General features: G+C 46.4%; 4 protein-coding genes across 4 annotated transcripts; all 4 read left to right on the top strand.

The window, feature by feature from the left end:
* The first annotated feature begins 2,075 nt into the window (after window positions 1-2,075).
* LOC128966973 (UDP-glucuronosyltransferase 1A8-like) lies at window positions 2,076-4,442 on the top strand. Its single transcript, XM_054380939.1, has 2 exons — window positions 2,076-2,921; window positions 4,416-4,442. The coding sequence occupies exons 1-2, from the start codon at window positions 2,076-2,078 to the stop codon at window positions 4,440-4,442; spliced, it is 873 nt and encodes a 290-aa protein (XP_054236914.1).
* Window positions 4,443-5,025: 583 nt separating this feature from the next.
* On the top strand, window positions 5,026-6,169 carry LOC128966972 (UDP-glucuronosyltransferase 1A7-like). The gene is made up of 2 exons (XM_054380938.1): window positions 5,026-5,871; window positions 5,975-6,169. The coding sequence occupies exons 1-2, from the start codon at window positions 5,026-5,028 to the stop codon at window positions 6,167-6,169; spliced, it is 1,041 nt and encodes a 346-aa protein (XP_054236913.1).
* Window positions 6,170-7,966: 1,797 nt separating this feature from the next.
* Window positions 7,967-9,935, top strand: LOC128966970 (UDP-glucuronosyltransferase 1A1-like). The gene is made up of 2 exons (XM_054380937.1): window positions 7,967-8,812; window positions 9,900-9,935. The coding sequence occupies exons 1-2, from the start codon at window positions 7,967-7,969 to the stop codon at window positions 9,933-9,935; spliced, it is 882 nt and encodes a 293-aa protein (XP_054236912.1).
* Window positions 9,936-17,615: 7,680 nt separating this feature from the next.
* Window positions 17,616-18,759, top strand: LOC128966969 (UDP-glucuronosyltransferase 1A8-like). Its single transcript, XM_054380936.1, has 2 exons — window positions 17,616-18,461; window positions 18,565-18,759. The coding sequence occupies exons 1-2, from the start codon at window positions 17,616-17,618 to the stop codon at window positions 18,757-18,759; spliced, it is 1,041 nt and encodes a 346-aa protein (XP_054236911.1).
* The last annotated feature ends 1,967 nt before the right edge of the window (window positions 18,760-20,726 follow it).

The raw sequence follows: 20,726 nt of genomic DNA, 5'->3' as shown, positions 1-20,726 counted from the left end.
GGATCTGACCGAATCCCGGAGAGAAAACAGCATCCGGAACACCTCCGGCAAGGGGCGGGAAGGAACCACCAGGAGCCGATGCGAGCGGAAGACCGGCCAACGACGCGACGCCTGGGCGGGCGGCCGCGCACAACCTGCTGGGAGTCGTAGTGATGCCTGGTGGGGAGCCGTAAGGCCTCCTGGGTGCTGTAGTTTCCTGGTGGCCGCCGTGCACGGCGGGAGTCAACTAGCGTTGCCATGGAGATTGTGCGTTGCCTCTCCGGTCCTGGAGCAGGCCAGGCCTGCCTCTCTTAGAGCATTGTTATCTCAGTGAACCGTTTGAGTAAATGCCTAGGTTATAGTGACACTATAAGGGTAGGATCAAATATACTGCATTGTGCTTCTAAGGAGGACCACTGATCAGGGGCTTTATGGTGTGAAGCTCATTACTTCGTATAAGCATTGCATGCTAGGCTAGGGACTTTAGCTTAGAAGAGGAGCTGAAAGATTGATGATGCCTGGCTTGTGCTAGAAATTCCTACCAAAGTAAAACAAAAGGCTGTAAGAAGACACTAAGTGCATCAAAACTTTATCAGCAAACCATGGAAATGTAAAACTATTGGAACTCACACACCTAGTGATTGAACTTTATTCATTAACATATCATTGTGATACTTGAGCCTTGCTTACAAGAGGAACTCTTTCAGACCGCACACTATAAATTTTGTAGATGCTATTGCTTTAATTGACAAAAATATAGCATTAACTTCAGAGAGTGCCATCACTTAGAAGAGACAGGTGAAAAGTAAAATCACTGAAGATAATTAGTTTGTTTTGTTTGTTTTTTTTTTTACCTCAAACCAGAACATGCCGCCGGGGACAGCCCTTGCTGAAGCCTGCTGAAAATCATAGCAGGGGATGAAGCTCAGTGTACCAGCCTTCTAGAATAAGAGCATATGTACCAACAAAGAGCCCTCACCAAAGCAGGGATGCTTTTCTTCCTGCCCTGTTCAGTCCACGACCCTCCCTGAGGTCATGTCAACCCATTAGGCGCTCGTAAGTGCTGACAGTATTTGGATTGCGAATACATATAAGCCCAATCAGAGAAACAAGCATTTGTTCACAACTAGCTTCTTCATGCTGCAACTAGCCTAGAAAGACCCAGCTAGCACCTCACTTCCTACCACAATCAAGTCTCACTGTGGCCTGCTGTGATCAGACACATCCTACCGGTGATCACAGTTCATGGTTCCTATTGCCTTGTGCAGGTGACCATGTGTGAGAGGTAAACAACTCTTACTTTACACTCCCTTGAACCCAGTGAAGTTTTAACTCATCAGGAAACACTTGCCAGATAACCAAGCATAGTAAGGGAATTGCTGGCAAACTTTAATTCAATTGGATGTGCCTCAGAGGTACTGATTAACTTCACCCATACTGGGTTTTGACTGAGGGCCATCTCAAAGGCTGTGGAACAACTATTCTCAATAAAGAACTTGATTTTAAGCTTCACTGATCAGTGCCTCAGCTGCTAAGTCAGCATTTCTCAGTGTATTTTCTTGGTGTCACTATAACTGTGGAGATTCATGCCAGCTCAGAAGAGGTGGTTCATCTGCCTTTGTGCCTTATCCTGAGGCTCTCCATTGTGCCTCTTGTCCTATCCTCACAGAAATTATCCTAACATGAATGTCTCCAACCACAACATTCGTTTGAGGCTGTTTCCATTCATTACTGTGGTGCTGGAGTTGCTCACATGAGACCAGCTTTCCTTGGTCCCAGCCAAGGCATAAGACATCAGAGATCAAGAGAAAAGTCCTGTGATGTCTGACTAGCATGATGAGGAACTACTTCTCTCCTGAACACAAGGATCTCCAATGACCCTGCATAGGAAAGGGTTACTGCATTTGGTTTTGCGAGTAATGAAAAAAAAAACCAACACCTACAACTACAACACAGAGCAGTGAATCATTAACTAGCAGATTCTGACACAGCAGCACAACTCAACATATAAATGGAGCAAGATCCTTCAAAAGCAACACCAAGCTACAGCCTGAAGGAGCAAGCTCTTCCACAGTCTATACTCTGGTCACAGGAAGATGACCTTGAGGCTTTGCTGTGCCTGCATTTTTATCCTCCTGCTTCCTGGCCTCTCAGATGGAGGGAAACTCCTGGTGGTGCCCATGGCAGGAAGCCACTGGCTTAGTTTGCAGAAAGTGGTTGAAAAGCTCTCCGAGAGAGGACACGAGGTGGTGGTGCTTATGCCAGAAGTAAGCTGGCAGATGAAAACGACCCAGGCCTACACTGTGAAAACACACCCAGTGTCTGTGACACTAGAAGAACTGGACAATGGCTTTCGTGAGTACCTTGCCAATCACCTGAAGAGCTTGCCTTTCCCAGTGAACATTCTAGCAATATACAACACCTCAGAGCATGCTTTCCGTATATTTTATGCTCAGTGCAGGGACCTCTTCAGCAGCAAGGAGACCCTGCAGTACTTGAATCAAAGCAACTTCGATGCTGTCCTAACAGACCCCATCTTAATGTGTGGAGCAACTCTTGCTAATTATCTCTCTCTCCCATATGTGTTCTTCATGAGAGGATTTCCTTGCAACTTACACTATGAAGCTCCACAGTGCCCAAGCCCTCTCTCCTACATCCCAAGGCTCTTTTCCTTCAACTCAGACCACATGACATTTTTACAGAGAGTCGAAAATGCACTGATTGCCCTCCTGGAACTTGTGTACTGTAACCATTACTACAAAGATGCAGTAAAGCTTTCCTCTGAGGTTCTTCAGAGAGATGTATCTTTGATGGACCTCCTGAACTCTGCTTCCATTTGGCTTCTGAGGTTTGACTTTGTGTTTGAGTATGTGAGGCCAGTGATGCCCAATATGGTGTTTGTTGGAGGTATAAACTGTGTTCAGAAGAAACCACTGTCTAAGGTAAGTTATTTTTCCTGAACATGAAGTTTATTTACTGTTTTAATGAAAGAGTTGCTTAACACTGTTGTGCTATGGGTAAGATCCCAAGGCCTGCCTGTCTCAGAGCTCAGAGCCTTGATTTCAGGACAGAGTTTGGCTTAGTGAGGAAATTGGTTGACACAGGGGCTTTGGGAAGTAGTCCTGAAGGGCAAAGGAGTTCATGAAGGCTGGACTTTGTTCAAGAAGGATGGCTTAAAGGCACAGGAGCAGGCCATCCACAGGTGCCAAAATTTAGCAGGCAGGAGAGAAGGGCAGCCTGGCTGAAGAGAGAACTTTGGCTGCAGCTCAGGGGAAAAAAAAAAAAAGGGGAGTTTATGGCATCTGAAAGAAGGGGCAAGCCTACAAAGCTGTGAGTCTATGCAGGGAGCAAATCAGGGGGGCCAAAACTCAAGCAGAAAATAAGTGGCTTCTGCTATTAAAAGACAGTAAGAAATGCTTCTACAAATATATGAACAATAAAAGGAGGACTAAGGAGAATCTCCATCTTTATTTGATATAGGGGGAAACAAAACGACCAAGGATGAGAAAAAGGCTGAGGCACTTAATGCCTTCTCTGCCTGGGTCTTTAGTAACAGAACTAGTTGATTTCTGGGTACTCAGCCTCCTGAGAAGGAAGACCAGGACAGGGAAGAGAAGGAAACCCCCATAAATCCAAGAGGAAACGGTTAGCAACCTGGTACAGGAGTTGGATACACACAAGTCTACAGGGCTGAATGGGATTCACTCAAGGCTACAGAGGAGGGAGGCAGAGGTGCTCACCAAGCCATTTCCTATCATTTATCAGTGGTTCTGGCTAACTGGGAAAGTCCCAGTTTAGGGAGATTAGCAAACGTGACACCCACCTAGAAGAAGGGCTGGAAGGAGGATCCAGAGAACTGCAGATCTGTCAGTCTGACCTCGGTGCCAGGGAAGGTTATGGAGGAGATCACCATGTCAGACTAGAACAGGAAAAAGAGATGAGCCATTGCAGTAACTGGAGAACAAGAGCTCCCTCTTTAAAACGAGTAGGTGTTCCCAGCTGCCTTCCTAATGCTGCTACCTCACCTCACTTCCTTCCAGCACTGAATCCCACTGTGGTCCACCATGATCACACACATTGTGGCAGCAGGGCTACAGGGAGTGCTTCTGCTGACACAACATACCTCCTTCCCACTGCATCCAATTCAGGCCCCCTCCCTTGGGGTTGTCCATTCCTACCCTGCCATCACTCAGACATGCAGTTTTTTATGAAAGTTCAGGGTTCCTACTGCTGCATACGTGTCCACATGTGAGAGGCAAACAAGCCTTATCTCACACTTGTTTGAACCTACCAAAGTTTCAGCCCATCAAGAAATGATTGCAGATAACCAAGCCAACTGAGGGAGGTGCTGGCAAACTCTCCAACTCTCAGAGGCACCTCAAAGGTACTGATTAACTCACCTGTCCTGAGCTTTGCTTTGCACCCACTCCCTTCAGGACAAGTGTGCTGCAAAGCTTGGATAGCAAGTTTGTCCTGCTGAAGAAGGAGTGGAGGGCAGCATAATTTTTCCTCTCAGCTCTCTGCTTCCTTGTCTGCAGCACATGGTGAGGTGGGAGGGCAGGGAGCATGATTCATTCACCCTTAAGCCCCTATCTTGAGATTCTCCTGTGGTGCTTTCTCTCCTGTCCTAAAAGAAACTGTCTTAACATCCATGTGTCCAGCCACAAAGACATTTGCTGTTCTTGTTTCTGTCATACTGAAATTGCTCACACCAGACCTGCCTTCCTTGGTCCTGACCAAGGCATAAGACAGGGCACATCAAAGATTGAGAGAAGTCCTAAGAAATCTGACAAGCATGTTGAGATGCTACTTCTCTCCTGAATACAAGGAACTCAAATGACATGGCAAAGGGTCAATGCAATTACAAGTAATTAAAAAAAAAAAAATTAGACCGGCTGTAAAACAAAACAGTCAATCATTAACTAGCAGATTGTGACACACCAGCACAACTCAACATATAAATGGAGCAAGTTCCTTCAAAAGCAACATCAAGCTACAGCCTGAAGGAGCAAGCTCTTCCACAGTCTATACTCTGGCCACAGGAAGATGACCTTGAGGCTTTGCTGTGCCTGCATTTTTATCCTCCTGCTTCCTGGCCTCTCAGATGGAGGGAAACTCCTGGTGGTGCCCATGGCAGGAAGCCACTGGCTTAGTTTGCAGAAAGTGGTTGAAAAGCTCTCCGAGAGAGGACACGAGGTGGTGGTGCTTATGCCAGAAGTAAGCTGGCAGATGAAAACGACCCAGGCCTACACTGTGAAAACACACCCAGTGTCTGTGACACTAGAAGAACTGGACAATGGCTTTCGTGAGTACCTTGCCAATCACCTGAAGAGCTTGCCTTTCCCAGAGAACGTTCTAGCAATATACAACACCTCAGAGCATGCTTTCCGTATATTTTATGCTCAGTGCAGGGACCTCTTCAGCAGCAAGGAGACCCTGCAGTACTTGAATCAAAGCAGCTTCGATGCTGTCCTAACAGACCCCATCTTAATATGTGGAGCAACCCTTGCTAATTATCTCTCTCTCCCATATGTGTTCTTCATGAGAGGATTTCCTTGCAACTTACACTATGATGCTTCACAGTGCCCAAGCCCTCTCTCCTACATCCCAAGGCTATTTTCCTTCAACTCAGACCACATGACATTTTTACAGAGAGTTGAAAATGCACTGATTGCCCTCCTGGAACTTGTGTACTGTAATGGTTTATATGATGACATAGTACAGCTTTCCTCTGAAGTTCTTCAGAGAGATGTATCCTTGATGGACCTCCTGAACTCTGCTTCCATTTGGCTTCTGAGATTTGACTTTGTGTTTGAGTATGTGAGGCCAGTGATGCCCAATATGGTGTTTGTTGGAGGTATAAACTGTGTTCAGAAGAAACCACTGTCTAAGGTAAGTTGTTTTTCCTGAACATGAAGTTTATTTACTGTTTTAATGAAAGAGTTGCTTAACACTGTTGTGCTATGGGTAAGATCCCAAGGCCTGCCTGTCTCAGAGCCTTGACTTCAGGAGGACAGAATTTGGCTTAGTGAGGAAATTGGTTGACAGAGGGGCTTGGGAAGTAGTCCTGCAGGGCAAAGGAGTTCATGAAGGCTGGACTTTGTTCAAGAAGGATGGCTTAAAGGCACAGGAGCAGGCCATCCACAGGTGCCAAAATTTAGCACGCAGAAGAGAAGGGCAGCCTGGCTGAAGAGAGAACTTTGGCTGCAGCTCAGGGAAAAAAAAAAAAAAGGGGAGTTTATGGTATCTGAAAGAAGGGGCAGGCCTACAAAACTGTGAGTCTCTGCAGGGAGCAAATCAGAGGGGCCAAAGCTCAAGCAGAAAATAAGTGGCTTCTGCTATTAAAAGACAGTAAGAAATGCTTCTACAAATATATGAACAACAAAAGGACTAAGGAGAATCTCCATCTTTATTTGATATAGGGGGAAACAAAACGACCGAGGATGAGAAAAAGGCTGAGGCACTTAATGCCTTCTCTACCTGGGTCTTTAATAATAGAACTAGTTGATTTCTGGGTGCTCAGCCTCCTGAGAAGGAAGACCAGGACAGGGAAGAGAAGGAAACCCCCATAAATCCAAGAGGAAACGGTTAGCAACCTGGTACAGGAGTTGGATACACACAAGTCTACAGGGCTGAATGGGATTCACTCAAGGGTACTGAGGAGGGAGGCAGAGGTGCTCACCAAGCCATTTCCTATCATTTATCAGTGGTTCTGGCTAACTGGGAAAGTCCCAGTTTAGGGAGATTAGCAAACGTGACACCCACCTAGAAGAAGGGCTGGAAGGAGGATCCAGAGAACTGCAGATCTGTCAGTCTGACCTCGGTGCCAGGGAAGGTTATGGAGGAGATCACCATGTCAGACCAGAACAGCAAAAAGAGATGAGCCATTGCAGTAACTGGAGAACAAGAGCTACCTCTTTAAAACGAGTAGGTGTTCCCAGCTGCCTTCCTAATGCTGCTACCTCACCTCACTTCCTTCCAGCACTGAATCCCACTGTGGTCCACCATGATCACACACATTGTGGCAGCAGGGCTACAGGGAGTGCTGCTGCTGACACAACATACCTCCTTCCCACTGCATCCAATTCAGGCCCCCTCCCTTGGGGTTGTCCATTCCTACCCTGCCATCCCTCAGACATGCAGTTTTTTATGAAAGTTCAGGGTTCCTACTGCTGCATACGTGTCCACATGTGAGAGGCAAACAAGCCTTATCTCACACTTGTTTGAACCTACCAAAGTTTCAGCCCATCAAGAAATGATTGCAGATAACCAAGCCAACTGAGGGAGGTGCTGGCAAACTCTCCAACTCTCAGAGGCACCTCAAAGGTACTGATTAACTTCACCTGTCCTGAGCTTTGCTTTGCACCCACTCCCTTCAGGACAAGTGTGCTGCAAAGCTTGGATAGCAAGTTTGTCCTGCTGAAGAAGGAGTGGAAGGCAGCATAATTTTTCCTCTCAGCTCTCTGCTTCCTTGTCTGCAGCACATGGTGAGGTGGGAGGGCAGGGAGCATGATTCATTCACCCTTAAGCCCTTATCTTGAGATTCTCCTGTGGTGCTTTCTCTCCTGTCCTAAAAGAAACTGTCTTAACATCCATGTGTCCAGCCACAAAGACATTTGCTGTTCTTGTTTCTGTCATACTGAAATTGCTCACACCAGACCTGCCTTCCTTGGTCCTGACCAAGGCATAAGACAGGGCACATCAAAGATTGAGAGAAGTCCTAAGAAATCTGACAAGCATGTTGAGATGCTACTTCTCTCCTGAATACAAGGAACTCAAATGACATGGCAAAGGGTCAATGCAATTACAAGTAATTAAAAAAAAAAATTAGACCGGCTGTAAAACAAAACAGTCAATCATTAACTAGCAGATTGTGACACACCAGCACAACTCAACATATAAATGGAGCAAGTTCCTTCAAAAGGAACATCAAGCTACAGCCTGAAGGAGCAAGCTCTTCCACAGTCTATACTCTGGTCACAGGAAGATGACCTTGAGGCTTTGCTGTGCCTGCATTTTTATCCTCCTCCTTCCTGGCCTCTCAGATGGGGGAAAACTCCTGGTGGTGCCCGTGGGAGGAAGCCACTGGCTTAGTTTGCAGAAAGTGGTTGAAAAGCTCTCCGAGAGAGGACACGAGGTGGTGGTGCTTATGCCAGAAGTAAGCTGGCAGATGAAAACGACCCAGGCCTACACTGTGAAAACACACCCAGTGTCTGTGACACTAGAAGAACTGGACAATGGCTTTCGTGAGTACCTTGCCAATCACCTGAAGAGCTTGCCTTTCCCAATGAACATTCTAGCAATGTACAACACCACGGAGCATGCTTTCCGTATATTTTATGCTCAGTGCAGGGACCTCTTCAGCAGCAAGGAGACCCTGCAGTACTTGAATCAAAGCAACTTCGATGCTGTCCTAACAGACCCCATCCTAATGTGTGGAGCAATAGTGGCTAATTATCTCTCTCTTCCATATGTGTTCTTCATGAGAGGATTTCCTTGCAACTTAGACTATGACGCTTCACAGTGCCCAAGCCCTCTCTCCTACATCCCAAGAGGATTTTCCTTCAACTCAGACCACATGACATTTTTACAGAGAGTCGAAAATGCACTGATTGCCCTCCTGGAACTTGTGTACTGTAATGGTTTATATGATGACATAGTACAGCTTTCCTCTGAAGTTCTTCAGAGAGATGTATCCCTGATGGACCTCCTGAACTCTGCGTCCATTTGGCTTCTGAGATTAGACTTTGTGTTTGACTATGTGAGGCCAGTGATGCCCAATATGGTGTTTGTTGGAGGTATAAACTGTGTTCAGAAGAAACCACTGTCTCAGGTAAGTTGTTTTGCCTGAAAATGAAGTTTATTTACTGTTCTAATAAAAGGGTTGCTTAACATTGTTGTGCTATGGGTAAGATCCCAAGGCCTGCCTGTCTCAGAGCCTTGATTTCAGGAGGACAGAATTTGGCTTAGTGAGGAAATTGGTTGACAGAGGGGCTTGGGAAGTAGTCCTGAAGGGCAAAGGAGTTCATGAAGGCTGGACTTTGTTCAAGAAGGATGGCTTAAAGGCACAGGAGCAGGCCATCCACAGGTGCCAAAATTTAGCAGGCAGGAGAGAAGGGCAGCCTGGCTGAAGAGAGAACTTTGCCTGCAGCTCAGGGGAAAAAAAGGGGAGTTCATGGCATCTGAAAGAAGGGGCAGGCCTACAAAGCTGTGAGTCTATGCAGAGAGCAAATCAGGGGGGCCAAAGCCCAAGCAGAAAATAAGTGGCTTCTGCTATTAAAAGACAGTAAGAAATGCTTCTACAAATATATGAACAATAAAAGGAGGACTAAGGAGAATCTCCATCTTTATTTGATATAGGGGGAAACAAAACGACCGAGGATGAGAAAAAGGCTGAGGCACTTAATGCCTTCTCTACCTGGGTCTTTAGTAACAGAACTAGTTGATTTCTGGGTGCTCAGCCTCCTGAGAAGGAAGACCAGGACAGGGAACAGAAGGCAAGCCCTCATTTATCAGCTGTTCTGGCTAACTGGTAAAATTCCAGTTTACTGGAGATAGCAAACGTGACACCCATCAACAGGAAGGGTTGGAAGGAGAGTGTAGAGAACTACAGACTTGTCTGACCTCAGTGCCAGGGAAAGTTATGGAGCAGATCGTCTCAAGTGCCATTACACAGCGAATGTAAATGATTAAGCACAGTCAGCATGGGTTTATGAAAGACAAGTCCTACTTGATGATCCTGATCTCCTCCTACAAAAAGGTGACCCACTTAGTGCATGAGCTGAATGCTGTGGATGGAGTCTATGTGAATTTTAGTAAAAGGTTTGACACTGTGTCCCATCTCCCTACAGGAGATACTGGCTGCTTATGGCTTGGATGGGTGGATGCTTTGCTGGGTTAAAAACTGTCTATTTGTCCAGGCCCAAAAAGCAGTTGCAATGGCAGCTGGCCACTAATGGTGTTCCACAGGGCTCAGTACTGGGATCAGTTCTCTTTGATATGTTTATCAATGATCTGGATGAAGGGATTGAGTGCACCCTCAGTAAGTTTGCCTTACTTAGTTGGGCAGGAGTGTTGATCTACTTGAAGGTAGGGAGGCTATACAGAGCAGCCTGAACCAGCTAGATTGATGGGCTGAGGCTGACTCTATGAGGTTCAACATCCTTATAAGCAAGATCAGGAAGTGTGGGATAGAAGAACAGACAGTGAGATGGATTAGGAACTGGTCCTAATATAGGTTCCAAAATAGAGTCCAAAGAGTGGTGGTCAATGGTGCCAAGTCCAGCTGGAGAGCTGTAACTAGTGGAGTCCCCCAGGGATCAGCACTGGGTCCAGACCTGTTCAACATCATCAATGACACTGACAAGGGGATGGTGTCTGCTCCCCAAGTCTGCTGATGATACCGAACTGTGAGGCTTGGCTGATATGCCTGGAGGCTGTGTGGCCATTCAGAGAGACTTGGACAGACTGGAGGGCTGGGCAGTGAGGAACCTAATGAGGTTCAACAAGGATGAGTGTAGAGTCCTGTATCTGGCAAGGAATAATAAACTGCACCAGAACAGGTTAGGAGGTAATCTGCTAGAGAGCAGCCCTGCAGAGAAGGACCTGGGAGTCCTGGTGGATAACAAATTACCCATGGGTCAGCAATGTGTCCTTGTGGCCAAGAGGGCCAATGGGATCCTGGGGTGCATTAAGAGGAGTGTGTTCAGCAGATCGAGGGAGGTTCTCCCCCTCTACTCTGCCCTGGTGAGATGACACCTGGAATATTGTGTCCAGGTTTGTGCTCCCCAGTTCAGGAAGGACAGGGATCTACTTGAGAGAGTCCAAGCAAGAGACACCAGGATGATTAAGGGACTCTCCCTATGAGGAGAGGCTGAGAGACCTGGGGCTTTTTAGTCTGGAGAAGGGAACTGAGAGGGGATTTAATAAATACTTATAAATATCTGAGGGCTGGGTGTCAGGGGGAAGGGGACAGGTTCATCTCAGTTGCACCCTGTGATAGGACAAGGGGCAATGGATAGAAATTACAGCACAGAAGGTTCCACCTCAACGTGAGAAGGAACTTCTTTACTGTGAGTGTCAGGGAGCATTGGAACAGGATCCCCAGAGAGGTTGTGGAGTCTCCTTCTCTGGAGACATTCAAGACCCATCTGGATTCATTCCTGTGCAACCTGTGCTACATTCTCTGGTCCTGCTCTGGCAGAGGGGTTGGACTCGATGATCTCTGGAGGTCCCTTCCAATCCCTAACATCCTGTGAAGGCCAAATGCTGGGTCCTGCATGGTCACAAGAATCCCGTGCAGGCTTGAGGAAGAGTGGCTGGAAAGCTGCCTGTCAGGAAGGGACCTGGGGTGTTGATAGACAGCCAGCTGAATATGACCCAGCAGCGTGCTCATGGAGCCAAGAAAGCCAACAGCATCCTGGCCTGTATCAGGAAGAGGGTGACAAGCAGGACTAGAGTGGTGACTGGCCCCTGTACTTGGCACTGCTGAGGCTGTATCTTGAATAGTCTGTTCAGTTTTGGACCCCTCATTACAAGAAGAATATCGAGTTACTGGTGCTGGTCCAAGGAAGAGCAACAAAGCTGGTGAAGGGACAATAGAAGAAGTCTTGTAAGGAGCATCTGAGGGAAGAGGAGGCCTTCTTGCTCTCTACACCTACCTAGGAAGAGGCTGTGTCAAAGTGAGTGTTGGTCTGTTCTTCCAAGTAACAAGTGACAGGACAAGAAGAAATGGCCTCAAATTGCACCAGGGAAAGTTTAGATCAAGCATTAGGAAAAATTTCTTCACCAAAAGAGCTGTCAAGCAGTGGAACAAGCTGCCTAGGGAAGTGGTTGAGTCACCATCTCCGGAGGTATTTAAAAGACTTAGTTCTTAGGGATGTGGTTTAGCAGCAGACTTGATAGTGTTAGGTTAATGGTTGGACTTGATGATCTTACAGGTCTTATCCAGCCAAATGATTCTATGATTCGTTAATTTCAGGATACCATACAACCATTTTCCTATGATTTCTATTCACTGCTTAGGAAAGAGTTGCCCCAAACCAATCTGTGTTCTGTGCTTTGCTTAAGTGCCTGCTGCTTCTTGCTACTGCAAAGACTTGAGTAAGATTCCTTTCTGACTTGCAATCAACATATCATCCTCTGAAGTCATGCCAGCCAAAACATATACTCCTTCACCCTCTGCAGGCAAAGGCTAGGGTATCTCCATAGAATCACAGAACTGTTGATGTTGGAAGAGACCTTTGAGATCAAGTCCAGCTGCTCACCTTGAGTTTGCAATCCCACCACTACTGCTAAGCCACTACCACTAAACCATGTCCCTAAACAGCACTCCCCTGGACAGCCTGTTCCAATCACCCTTTCTATGAAGAAGTTTTTCCTAATATCCAATCTGAATCTCCCTGGAACAACGTGGGATTGTTTTCTCTTGTCTTGTCACTTGTTTCATGTGAGACGAGACAGACTCCTAGCTCGCTCCAACCTCCTTTGAGGTAGTTGTTGAGGGTGATGATGTCTCCCCTCAGCCTTCTCTTCTGAAGACCAAACAGTCCCAGTTCCTTAAACCATTCCTCATAAGACCTCCATAGCTATATAAACCAGGAGGGAATTAAGCAGGTTCAAGACTGCAGCTACTAACCTGTATTTGCCTGACACTGTTAACATCAAAAAGGACTGGATTTAATTACACAAGGATTCCTGGTGACAAAACATATAAGCTGCCTTACCTTTCCCACAGTTTTTGCTCTCATGATCTAATAAAAAAAGTAGGGAGTCTGTGGAGTACATCAGCAAGTATAGCCATACCAGCAAGAAACTTCTTCTCTTGAAGACACTGACAATGAACTTTGTATTGGCAGTTCCCAGCTGGCAAAATTTGCCGTTGAAAATCATATCCAAGTGTGCAGTGAAAAAACACACCCAGCAGCAAGTTCCAAATGGATTAAGCCAGTTCCCATCATAGCAGTTACCATAAACTCTACCTCCAAATCTCCAGCACTTCATCAGAATTATTCACAAATGGTTTGTGTCTCACACTTTCTGTCGGTGCCTTCCAAAACTGTCTCCCCTCTGTCACTCCCTCCATGTTTGGCCATCTCCAGGAATTGGTCCTGCATATCTGAAGTTGGTTCCTCCATGCCAGCGTGACAGTGTGCATCTATGGAAAGCAGTAATAGCACCCTTTGGGTGTTTACTGAGATAAACCTCGTTGCCTAAGACTGTAAGGTTTCCCATGCTGAAGATTCTGGAATCCCACCACCACTTATAAAAGGAAGAAACAGGGCGGGGGGGGGGGAGGGGAGGGAATGCACTCCTGAGAACTTTGCATCAGCTCTTTTCTTCACAAGGACCTCTTCCTTAGAAGCACCCAAAAGATTTCGGATTGGCGTTAGTTTTACTTACAGAAAGACAAAACATTCCTCCAGGAAAGCCCTGAGGGCCTCAATTCACTGCAGGCTTCCACAGGAGATCAAAGAATGCCAGCAAACAAAGGGCAACACCTCTCTACCCAGTAGAGCTGCTCAAGTTTTTTTAGAAAGCCAAGCTGGAGTATTTGCATCTAGTTTTAGTCACAGCTGCCCAGAGATTGGCTCCTCCCCCAGGAAGCATGACCTTAAGGGGACAGCCTCCATGTGAGCAGATTCAAACTCACAGGCCCAACTACCTGGTTCCTAGGTAATTTAGCCAAGAGAGTAAAGAGCTCCAGGAGACACCTGTAACTGTGAAAGAAGGAGAGCTCAAAAGCCTCCTTTGCTTGTTTTCTCTGGGGTTTTCTCTGTGTTACCAGTGGAATTAGTAAAAGATATCCTATCTCCCCCTAAACTTTGTCTTGCTCACGGTAGATAAAAAGGGTTTTCAGGACAGGACAAAGATGAAGGCTCCTTCATTGTGGCCTACAGATGCTGTTTTGGTCTCCCTTCCCTTCACTTAGCATGAAGCCATCATGTAGTTGAAGGGTTTTTGACTAGTACTATAGGGAGAAAATCCAGTCAGGATTGTTCTTCTCCACCTCAGATTTGGGGTTGCATGGTGCATCCTGGTAGTGGGGAATCTATCCATAAGACCTGCAGGTTTGAGTGCTTCCAGGAGGTGAGAATTTAACATCAACATTATGCATGCTGCTTAGGTGGTGTTCTCAATTAGGCTAGTCCTTGGAAGAAATGGTGTTGCAATTTCCATTCATTCTGCTGGGTGCGTTTTCAAGGTTGTCTTTGGAAAGAAAAAGCAGGCTTCTTTTCTCACTGAGTACTTCTCCACTCAATGGTATTAAGCACAGTTAGGACAAGAGTACATCCCTGCTGTTAGTTGAGGAAGGAAGGAATGTGCTGACACAATGCTAAGCTTACAAATCAGCTACAATCACAAAGAGGGACATCTTTCTCCAAGAACAGTCTGCTGCTCCCCTTCCCTATTATAGGAGCAATGGTAATATGAAAAAAACCCACAACTGTATTGGGAAGTTAAATATGTAGCTCTGTAGTCAAAAGGCTTCCTGCAGAAAAGTTAAAATTTGCATGGACCTTTGTAGAAAGGACTATGTTGGATGTCTCCAGAGCAAAACTCTTTGGTTCACTGCCCCCACAATGGCTCTTCTGTTTCCATGTTTTTACCAACCTGCAGGGATATTTCTTCTTCTGACATCGTCTGTATGCTTTGCCGAAGGTGGAAAGATTCTGGTGGTACCTCAGGAAGGAAGTCACTTGCTCAGCATGTGCCTTGCAGTGGGGAAACTCTGACAAGAAAGAGCCCTCACAGAAGCTGGCACTGCGTCTCCACCCACCATTCCTGGTCCAATTCCCTTTCTCAGCATCACATGGCCCCATCAAGTGTAGGCCTCTGCTTGTGTCAGCATTGGTGCTGGAAACAGAGATAAGTCAGGCAGTAATGGTACACCCTTTGAAACAAGCAAGTTTTCCAAGTGTTCAATGCTGCCATCTCACTCCCTGACTCCCACTGTGGTCCATTGTGATCACACACATTGTGGCAGCAGGGCCACAGCTATGCGGCTTCTTACCCAAGTTCTGGGTTCCTGCCACCTTGCATAGGTGAGAAGGAAGCCCATGTGAGAAGGAAGCAGCTCTTATCTTGCACTCCCTTGAACCCAGCAACATTTAACCCATCTAGAAATTACTGCCAGATAACCAAGACAACTGAGGGAGTTGCTGGCAAACTGTCCAACACTCAGAAGTGCTTGAAAGGTACTGATTAACTTCATCTGTCCTGGTCTTGACTTTTCACCCACTCCCTTCATGTTAAGGGTCCTGCAAGGTTTGGAGGACTCATCTGTCCTGCTGTCGAAGGAGGAGGGCAGGACAAGTGTCAGTCAGCTCTCTGCCTAGTCTTCTGCAGGAAACAGGTCAGGGGTGACTACCATTGCAAAATATAGAAGTTAACCTCTTTAGTGAGAGAAAAGTGGTTGCTAAAGATCCTTTTAAAGTTTATTTGTGTAAACTTGGAAATAATATGGTTTAGTTCTTATTCCTCATTTGGCCTTACATCTTGGAATGCCATTAAAGATTCTGAGAGCGTTTTTTTCACTTTTACCTGAGACCTTCTCCCCCTACTCTGAAGATCAAATCTTTTGTTTTCTGAAAAGGGAATGAGGCTGCCCAGCTCTAAGTCTCCTATGTTTCATTGTTGTTTCATGTCACGGTGCTGTTTCAGCATTGAACCACTTTGGCATTGATAATGTCAAAAGAATTGCTGTGATGCTGAGGGCTCTTGGAAACTGATGATACTGCTACAGCGGCTTGTCAGCTAAGGCAGCTTCCCCACCTGGGCTCACACATGAGTCTCTACTGGGCAGTCCAAGCTGTGTAAGCACTAGAAGTCTTTAAAACATTTAGAACTAGAAGTCTTTAGAACATCTTCTGTCTGCCCTCTAATTCATGTACAGGCAAGTGGAGAGGAGTTTTCAATTGCCTGAAGGCCATCCTGTAGGCATTGAGAGTACCACATTACGGCTCTAAATCAAAAGCCTGGACTTGAGCTTCACTGATCTATGCCTCAACTGCCAAGTCAGCTTCTCCCGAAGTCTTTTCTTGGTGTCGCTGTAACTGTGGGGATTCCTGCTAGCTCAGAAATGTTGGTTCATTCGCCCTTTCCCCTTATCCTGAAGTTCTCCTGTTATGCTTCCTATCCTGTCCTAAAAGAAATTGTCCTAACATTCACATCTCCAACCATAAAGACATCTGTTGAGGCTGTTGTCATTTGTCCCTGTGGTGCTGGTGTTGCTCACACCAGACCTGCCTTCCTTGGTCCCTGCCAAGGTATAAGACAGGGCACATGAAAGACCAAGACAGAAACCCTAAGACATCTAACTATCATATTGCAGAGCTATTTCTCTCCTGAATTCACACAAGAGTCTGCAATGACTCAGCACAGAATAGGGTCAATGCATTTGGTTTTGCAAGTAATGAGGAAAAACCGAAACATACCACCTACAACACAGAGCACTGAATCATTAACTAGCAGATTCTGACAAAGCAGCACAACTCAACATACAAATGGATCAACTTCCTTCAAAAGCAACATCAAGCTGCAGCCTGAAGGAGTGAGCTCTTCTGTCTGTCTTCACAGTCTGTAACGCTCATACTGAAATTGCTCACACCAGACCTGCCTTCCTTGGTCCTGACCAAGGCAAAAGATAGGGCACATTAAAGATCGAGAGAAGTCCTAAGAAATCTGACAACCATGTTGAGATGCTACTTCCCTCTGCATCCAATTCAGGCCCCCTCCCTTGGGGTTGTCCATTCCTACCCTGCCATCCCTCAGCTATGCAGTTTTTTATGAAAGTTCAGGGTTCCTACTGCTGCATACGTGTCCACGTGTGAGAGGCAAACAAGCCTTATCTCACACTTGTTTGAACCTACCAAAGTTTCAGCCCATCAAGAAATGATTGCAGATAACCAAGCCAACTGAGGGAGGTGCTGGCAAACTCTCCAACTCTCAGAGGCACCTCAAAGGTACTGATTAACTTCACCTGTCCTGAGCTTTGCTTTGCACCCACTCCCTTCAGGACAAGTGTGCTGCAAAGTTCGGATAGTAAGTTTGTCCTGCTGAAGAAGGAGTGGAGGGCAGCATAATTTTTCCTCTCAGCTCTCTGCTTCCTTGTCTGCAGCAAATGGTGAGGTGGGAGGGCAGGGAGCATGATTCATTCACCCTTAAGCCCTTATCTTGAGGTTCTCCTGTTGTGCTTTTTATCCTGTCCTAAAAGAAACTGTCCTAACATCCATGTGTCCAACCATAAAGACATTTGTTGTGCTTGTTTCCATTTGTCACTGTCATACTGAAATTGCTCACACCAGACCTGCCTTCCTTGGTCCTGACCAAGGCATAAGATAGGGCACATCAAAGATTGAGAGAAGTCCTAAGAAATCTGACAAGCATGTTGAGATGCTACTTCCCTCTCGAACACAAGGAAATCAAATGACTTGGCAAATGGTCAATGCGTTTACAAGTAATTAGAAAAAAAAAATTAGACCAGCTGTAACACAAAACTGTCAATCATTAACTAGCAGATTGTGACACACCAGCACAACTCAACATATAAATGGAGCAAGTTCCTTCAAAAGGAACATCAAGCTGCAGCCTGAAGGAGCGAGCTCTTCCACAGTCTGTACTCCAGCCACAGGAAGATGACCTTGAGGCTTTGCTGTGCCTGCATTTTTATCCTCCTCCTTCCTGGCCTCTCAGATGGAGGAAAACTCCTGGTGGTGCCCATGGCAGGAAGCCACTGGCTTAGCATGCAGAAAGTGGTTGAAAAGCTCTCCGAGAGAGGACACGAGGTGGTGGTGCTTATGCCAGAAGTAAGCTGGCAGATGAAAACGACCCAGGCCTACACTGTGAAAATATACCCAGTGTCTCAGACACTAGAAGAACTGGACAATGGCTTTCGAGAGTACCTTGCCAGTCACCTGAAGGATCTGCCATTCCCAGTGAATGTTCTAGCAATATTCAACAGCTCCCTGCATCTTTTCAGTAAGTTCTTTACTCAGTGCAGGGACCTCTTCAGCAGCAAGGAGACCCTGCAGTACTTGAATCAAAGCAACTTCGATGCTGTCCTAACAGACCCCTTTTTTATGTGTGGAGCAATAGTGGCTAATTATCTCTCTCTCCCATATGTGTTCTTCATGAGAGGATTTCCTTGCAACTTACACTATGAAGCTCCACAGTGCCCAAGCCCTCTCTCCTACATCCCAAGGCTCTTTTCCTTCAACTCAGACCACATGACATTTTTACAGAGAGTCGAAAATGCACTGATTGCCCTCCTGGAACTTGACTACTGTAACCATTACTTCAAAGATGCAGTAAAGCTTTCCTCTGAAGTTCTTCAGAGAGATGTATCCCTGATGGACCTCCTGAACTCTGCTTCCATTTGGCTTCTGAGATTTGACTTTGTGTTTGACTATGTGAGGCCATTGATGCCCAATATGGTGTTTGTTGGAGGTATAAACTGTGTTCAGAAGAAACCACTGTCTAAGGTAAGTTGTTTTTCCTGAACATGAAGTTTATTTACTGTTTTAATGAAAGAGTTGCTTAACACTGTTGTGCTATGGGTAAGATCCCAAGGCCTGCCTGTCTCAGAGCCTTGACTTCAGGAGGACAGAATTTGACTTGCTGAGGAAATTGGTTGACAGAGGGGCTTGGGAAGTAGTCCTGAAGGGCAAAGGAGTTCATGAAGGCTGGACTTTGTTCAAGAAGGATGGCTTAAAGGCACAGGAGCAGGCCATCCACAGGTGCCAAAATTTAGCAGGCAGGAGAGAAGGGCAGCCTGGCTGAAGAGAGAACTTTGCCTGCAGCTCAGGGGAAAAAAAAAAAGGGGAGTTTATGGCATCTGAAAGAAGGGGCAAGCCTACAAAGCTGTGAGTCTCTGCAGGGAGCAAATCAGGGGGGCCAAAGCCCAAGCAGAAAATAAGTGGCTTCTGCTATTAAAAGACAGTAAGAAATGCTTCTACAAATATATGAACAATAAAAGGAGGACTAAGGAGAATCTCCATCTTTATTTGATACAGAGGGAAACAAAACGACCGAGGATGAGAAAAAGGCTGAGGCACTTAATGCCTTCTCTACCTGGGTCTTTAGTAACAGAACTAGTTGATTTCTGGGTGCTCAGCCTCCTGAGAAGGAAGACCAGGACAGGGAAGAGAAGGAAACCCCCATAAATCCAAGAGGAAACGGTTAGCAACCTGGTACAGGAGTTGGATACACACAAGTCTACAGGGCTGAATGGGATTCACTCAAGGCTACAGAGGACGGAGGCAGAGGTGCTCACCAAGCCATTTCCTATCATTTATCAGTGGTTCTGGCTAACTGGGAAAGTCCCAGTTTAGGGAGATTAGCAAACGTGACACCCACCTAGAAGAAGGGCTGGAAGGAGGATCCAGAGAACTGCAGATCTGTCAGTCTGACCTCGGTGCCAGGGAAGGTTATGGAGGAGATCACCATGTCAGACCAGAACAGCAAAAAGAGATGAGCCATTGCAGTAACTGGAGAACAAGAGCTCCCTCTTTAAAATGAGTAGGTGTTCCCAGCTGCCTTCCTAATGCTGCTACCTCACCTCACTTCCTTCCAGCACTGAATCCCACTGTGGTCCACCATGATCACACACATTGTGGCAGCAGGGCTACAGGGAGTGCTTCTGCTGACACAACATACCTCCTTCCCACTGCATCCAATTCAGGCCCCCTCCCTTGGGGTTGTCCATTCCTACCCTGCCATCACTCAGACATGCAGTTTTTTATGAAAGTTCAGGGTTCCTACTGCTGCATACGTGTCCACATGTGAGAGGCAAACAAGCCTTATCTCACACTTGTTTGAACCTACCAAAGTTTCAGCCCATCAAGAAATGATTGCAGATAACCAAGCCAACTGAGGGAGGTGCTGGCAAACTCTCCAACTCTCAGAGGCACCTCAAAGGTACTGATTAACTTCACCTGTCCTGAGCTTTGCTTTGCACCCACTCCCTTCAGGACAAGTGTGCTGCAAAGCTTGGATAGCAAGTTTGTCCTGCTGAAGAAGGAGTGGAGGGCAGCATAATTTTTCCTCTCAGCTCTCTGCTTCCTTGTCTGCAGCACATGGTGAGGTGGGAGGGCTAGCAGCATGATTCATTCACCCTTAAGCCCTTATCTTGAGGTTCTCTTGTGGTGCTTTTTCTCCTGTCCTAAAAGAAACTGTCCTAACATCCATGTGTCCAACCACAAAGACATTTGTTTTGCTTGTTTCCATTTGTCACTGTCATACTGAAATTGATCACACCAGATCTGTCTGCCTTCGTATGCTGGTTTGGGGCCAGACAGATCCTCTCTTGCCCCAAGAGGGAGAAAAGAATGACACTTACACAAATGGATTGGAGAGTGATGGAAAGTTTAAATGGAAAAGGAATTGGTGAAACTACAAAACATTACAAAGCATAGTGGCAAAGAACATTCCAAAGCGTACAGAGCCCCTCACATAATCCCAAAAGCTTCCCAATCCTTCACTTCTCCCTCCTGAGGGTCTACCCAAACTCCCAGGGCTCTATCTTCCCCCCCCCCCTCACTGCTAGGCAAGTCTCAGGCTGGCCAGGTCTGAGACTGCCCCCCCCTCCATTCTCCTCCTCGCATTAGGCCTAGAGAGGCCTAAGACGCCTTGAGATACTCCCCCACCGTTACCCGATAAGAGAGCATCTGCTACGGGAGCAGAGAAGGAAGAAAGAGAAAGAGAAGGACTTTGCAGACGTATTTATAAGGGGCAGGATTTATGGGTAG

The sequence above is a fragment of the Indicator indicator genome, chromosome 5 (genome assembly GCF_027791375.1).
Source record: "Indicator indicator isolate 239-I01 chromosome 5, UM_Iind_1.1, whole genome shotgun sequence".
NCBI lineage: Eukaryota > Metazoa > Chordata > Aves > Piciformes > Indicatoridae > Indicator > Indicator indicator.
The sequence above is the reverse complement of the archived record's forward strand: the minus strand, read 5'-3'. Positions and strand labels throughout refer to the sequence as shown.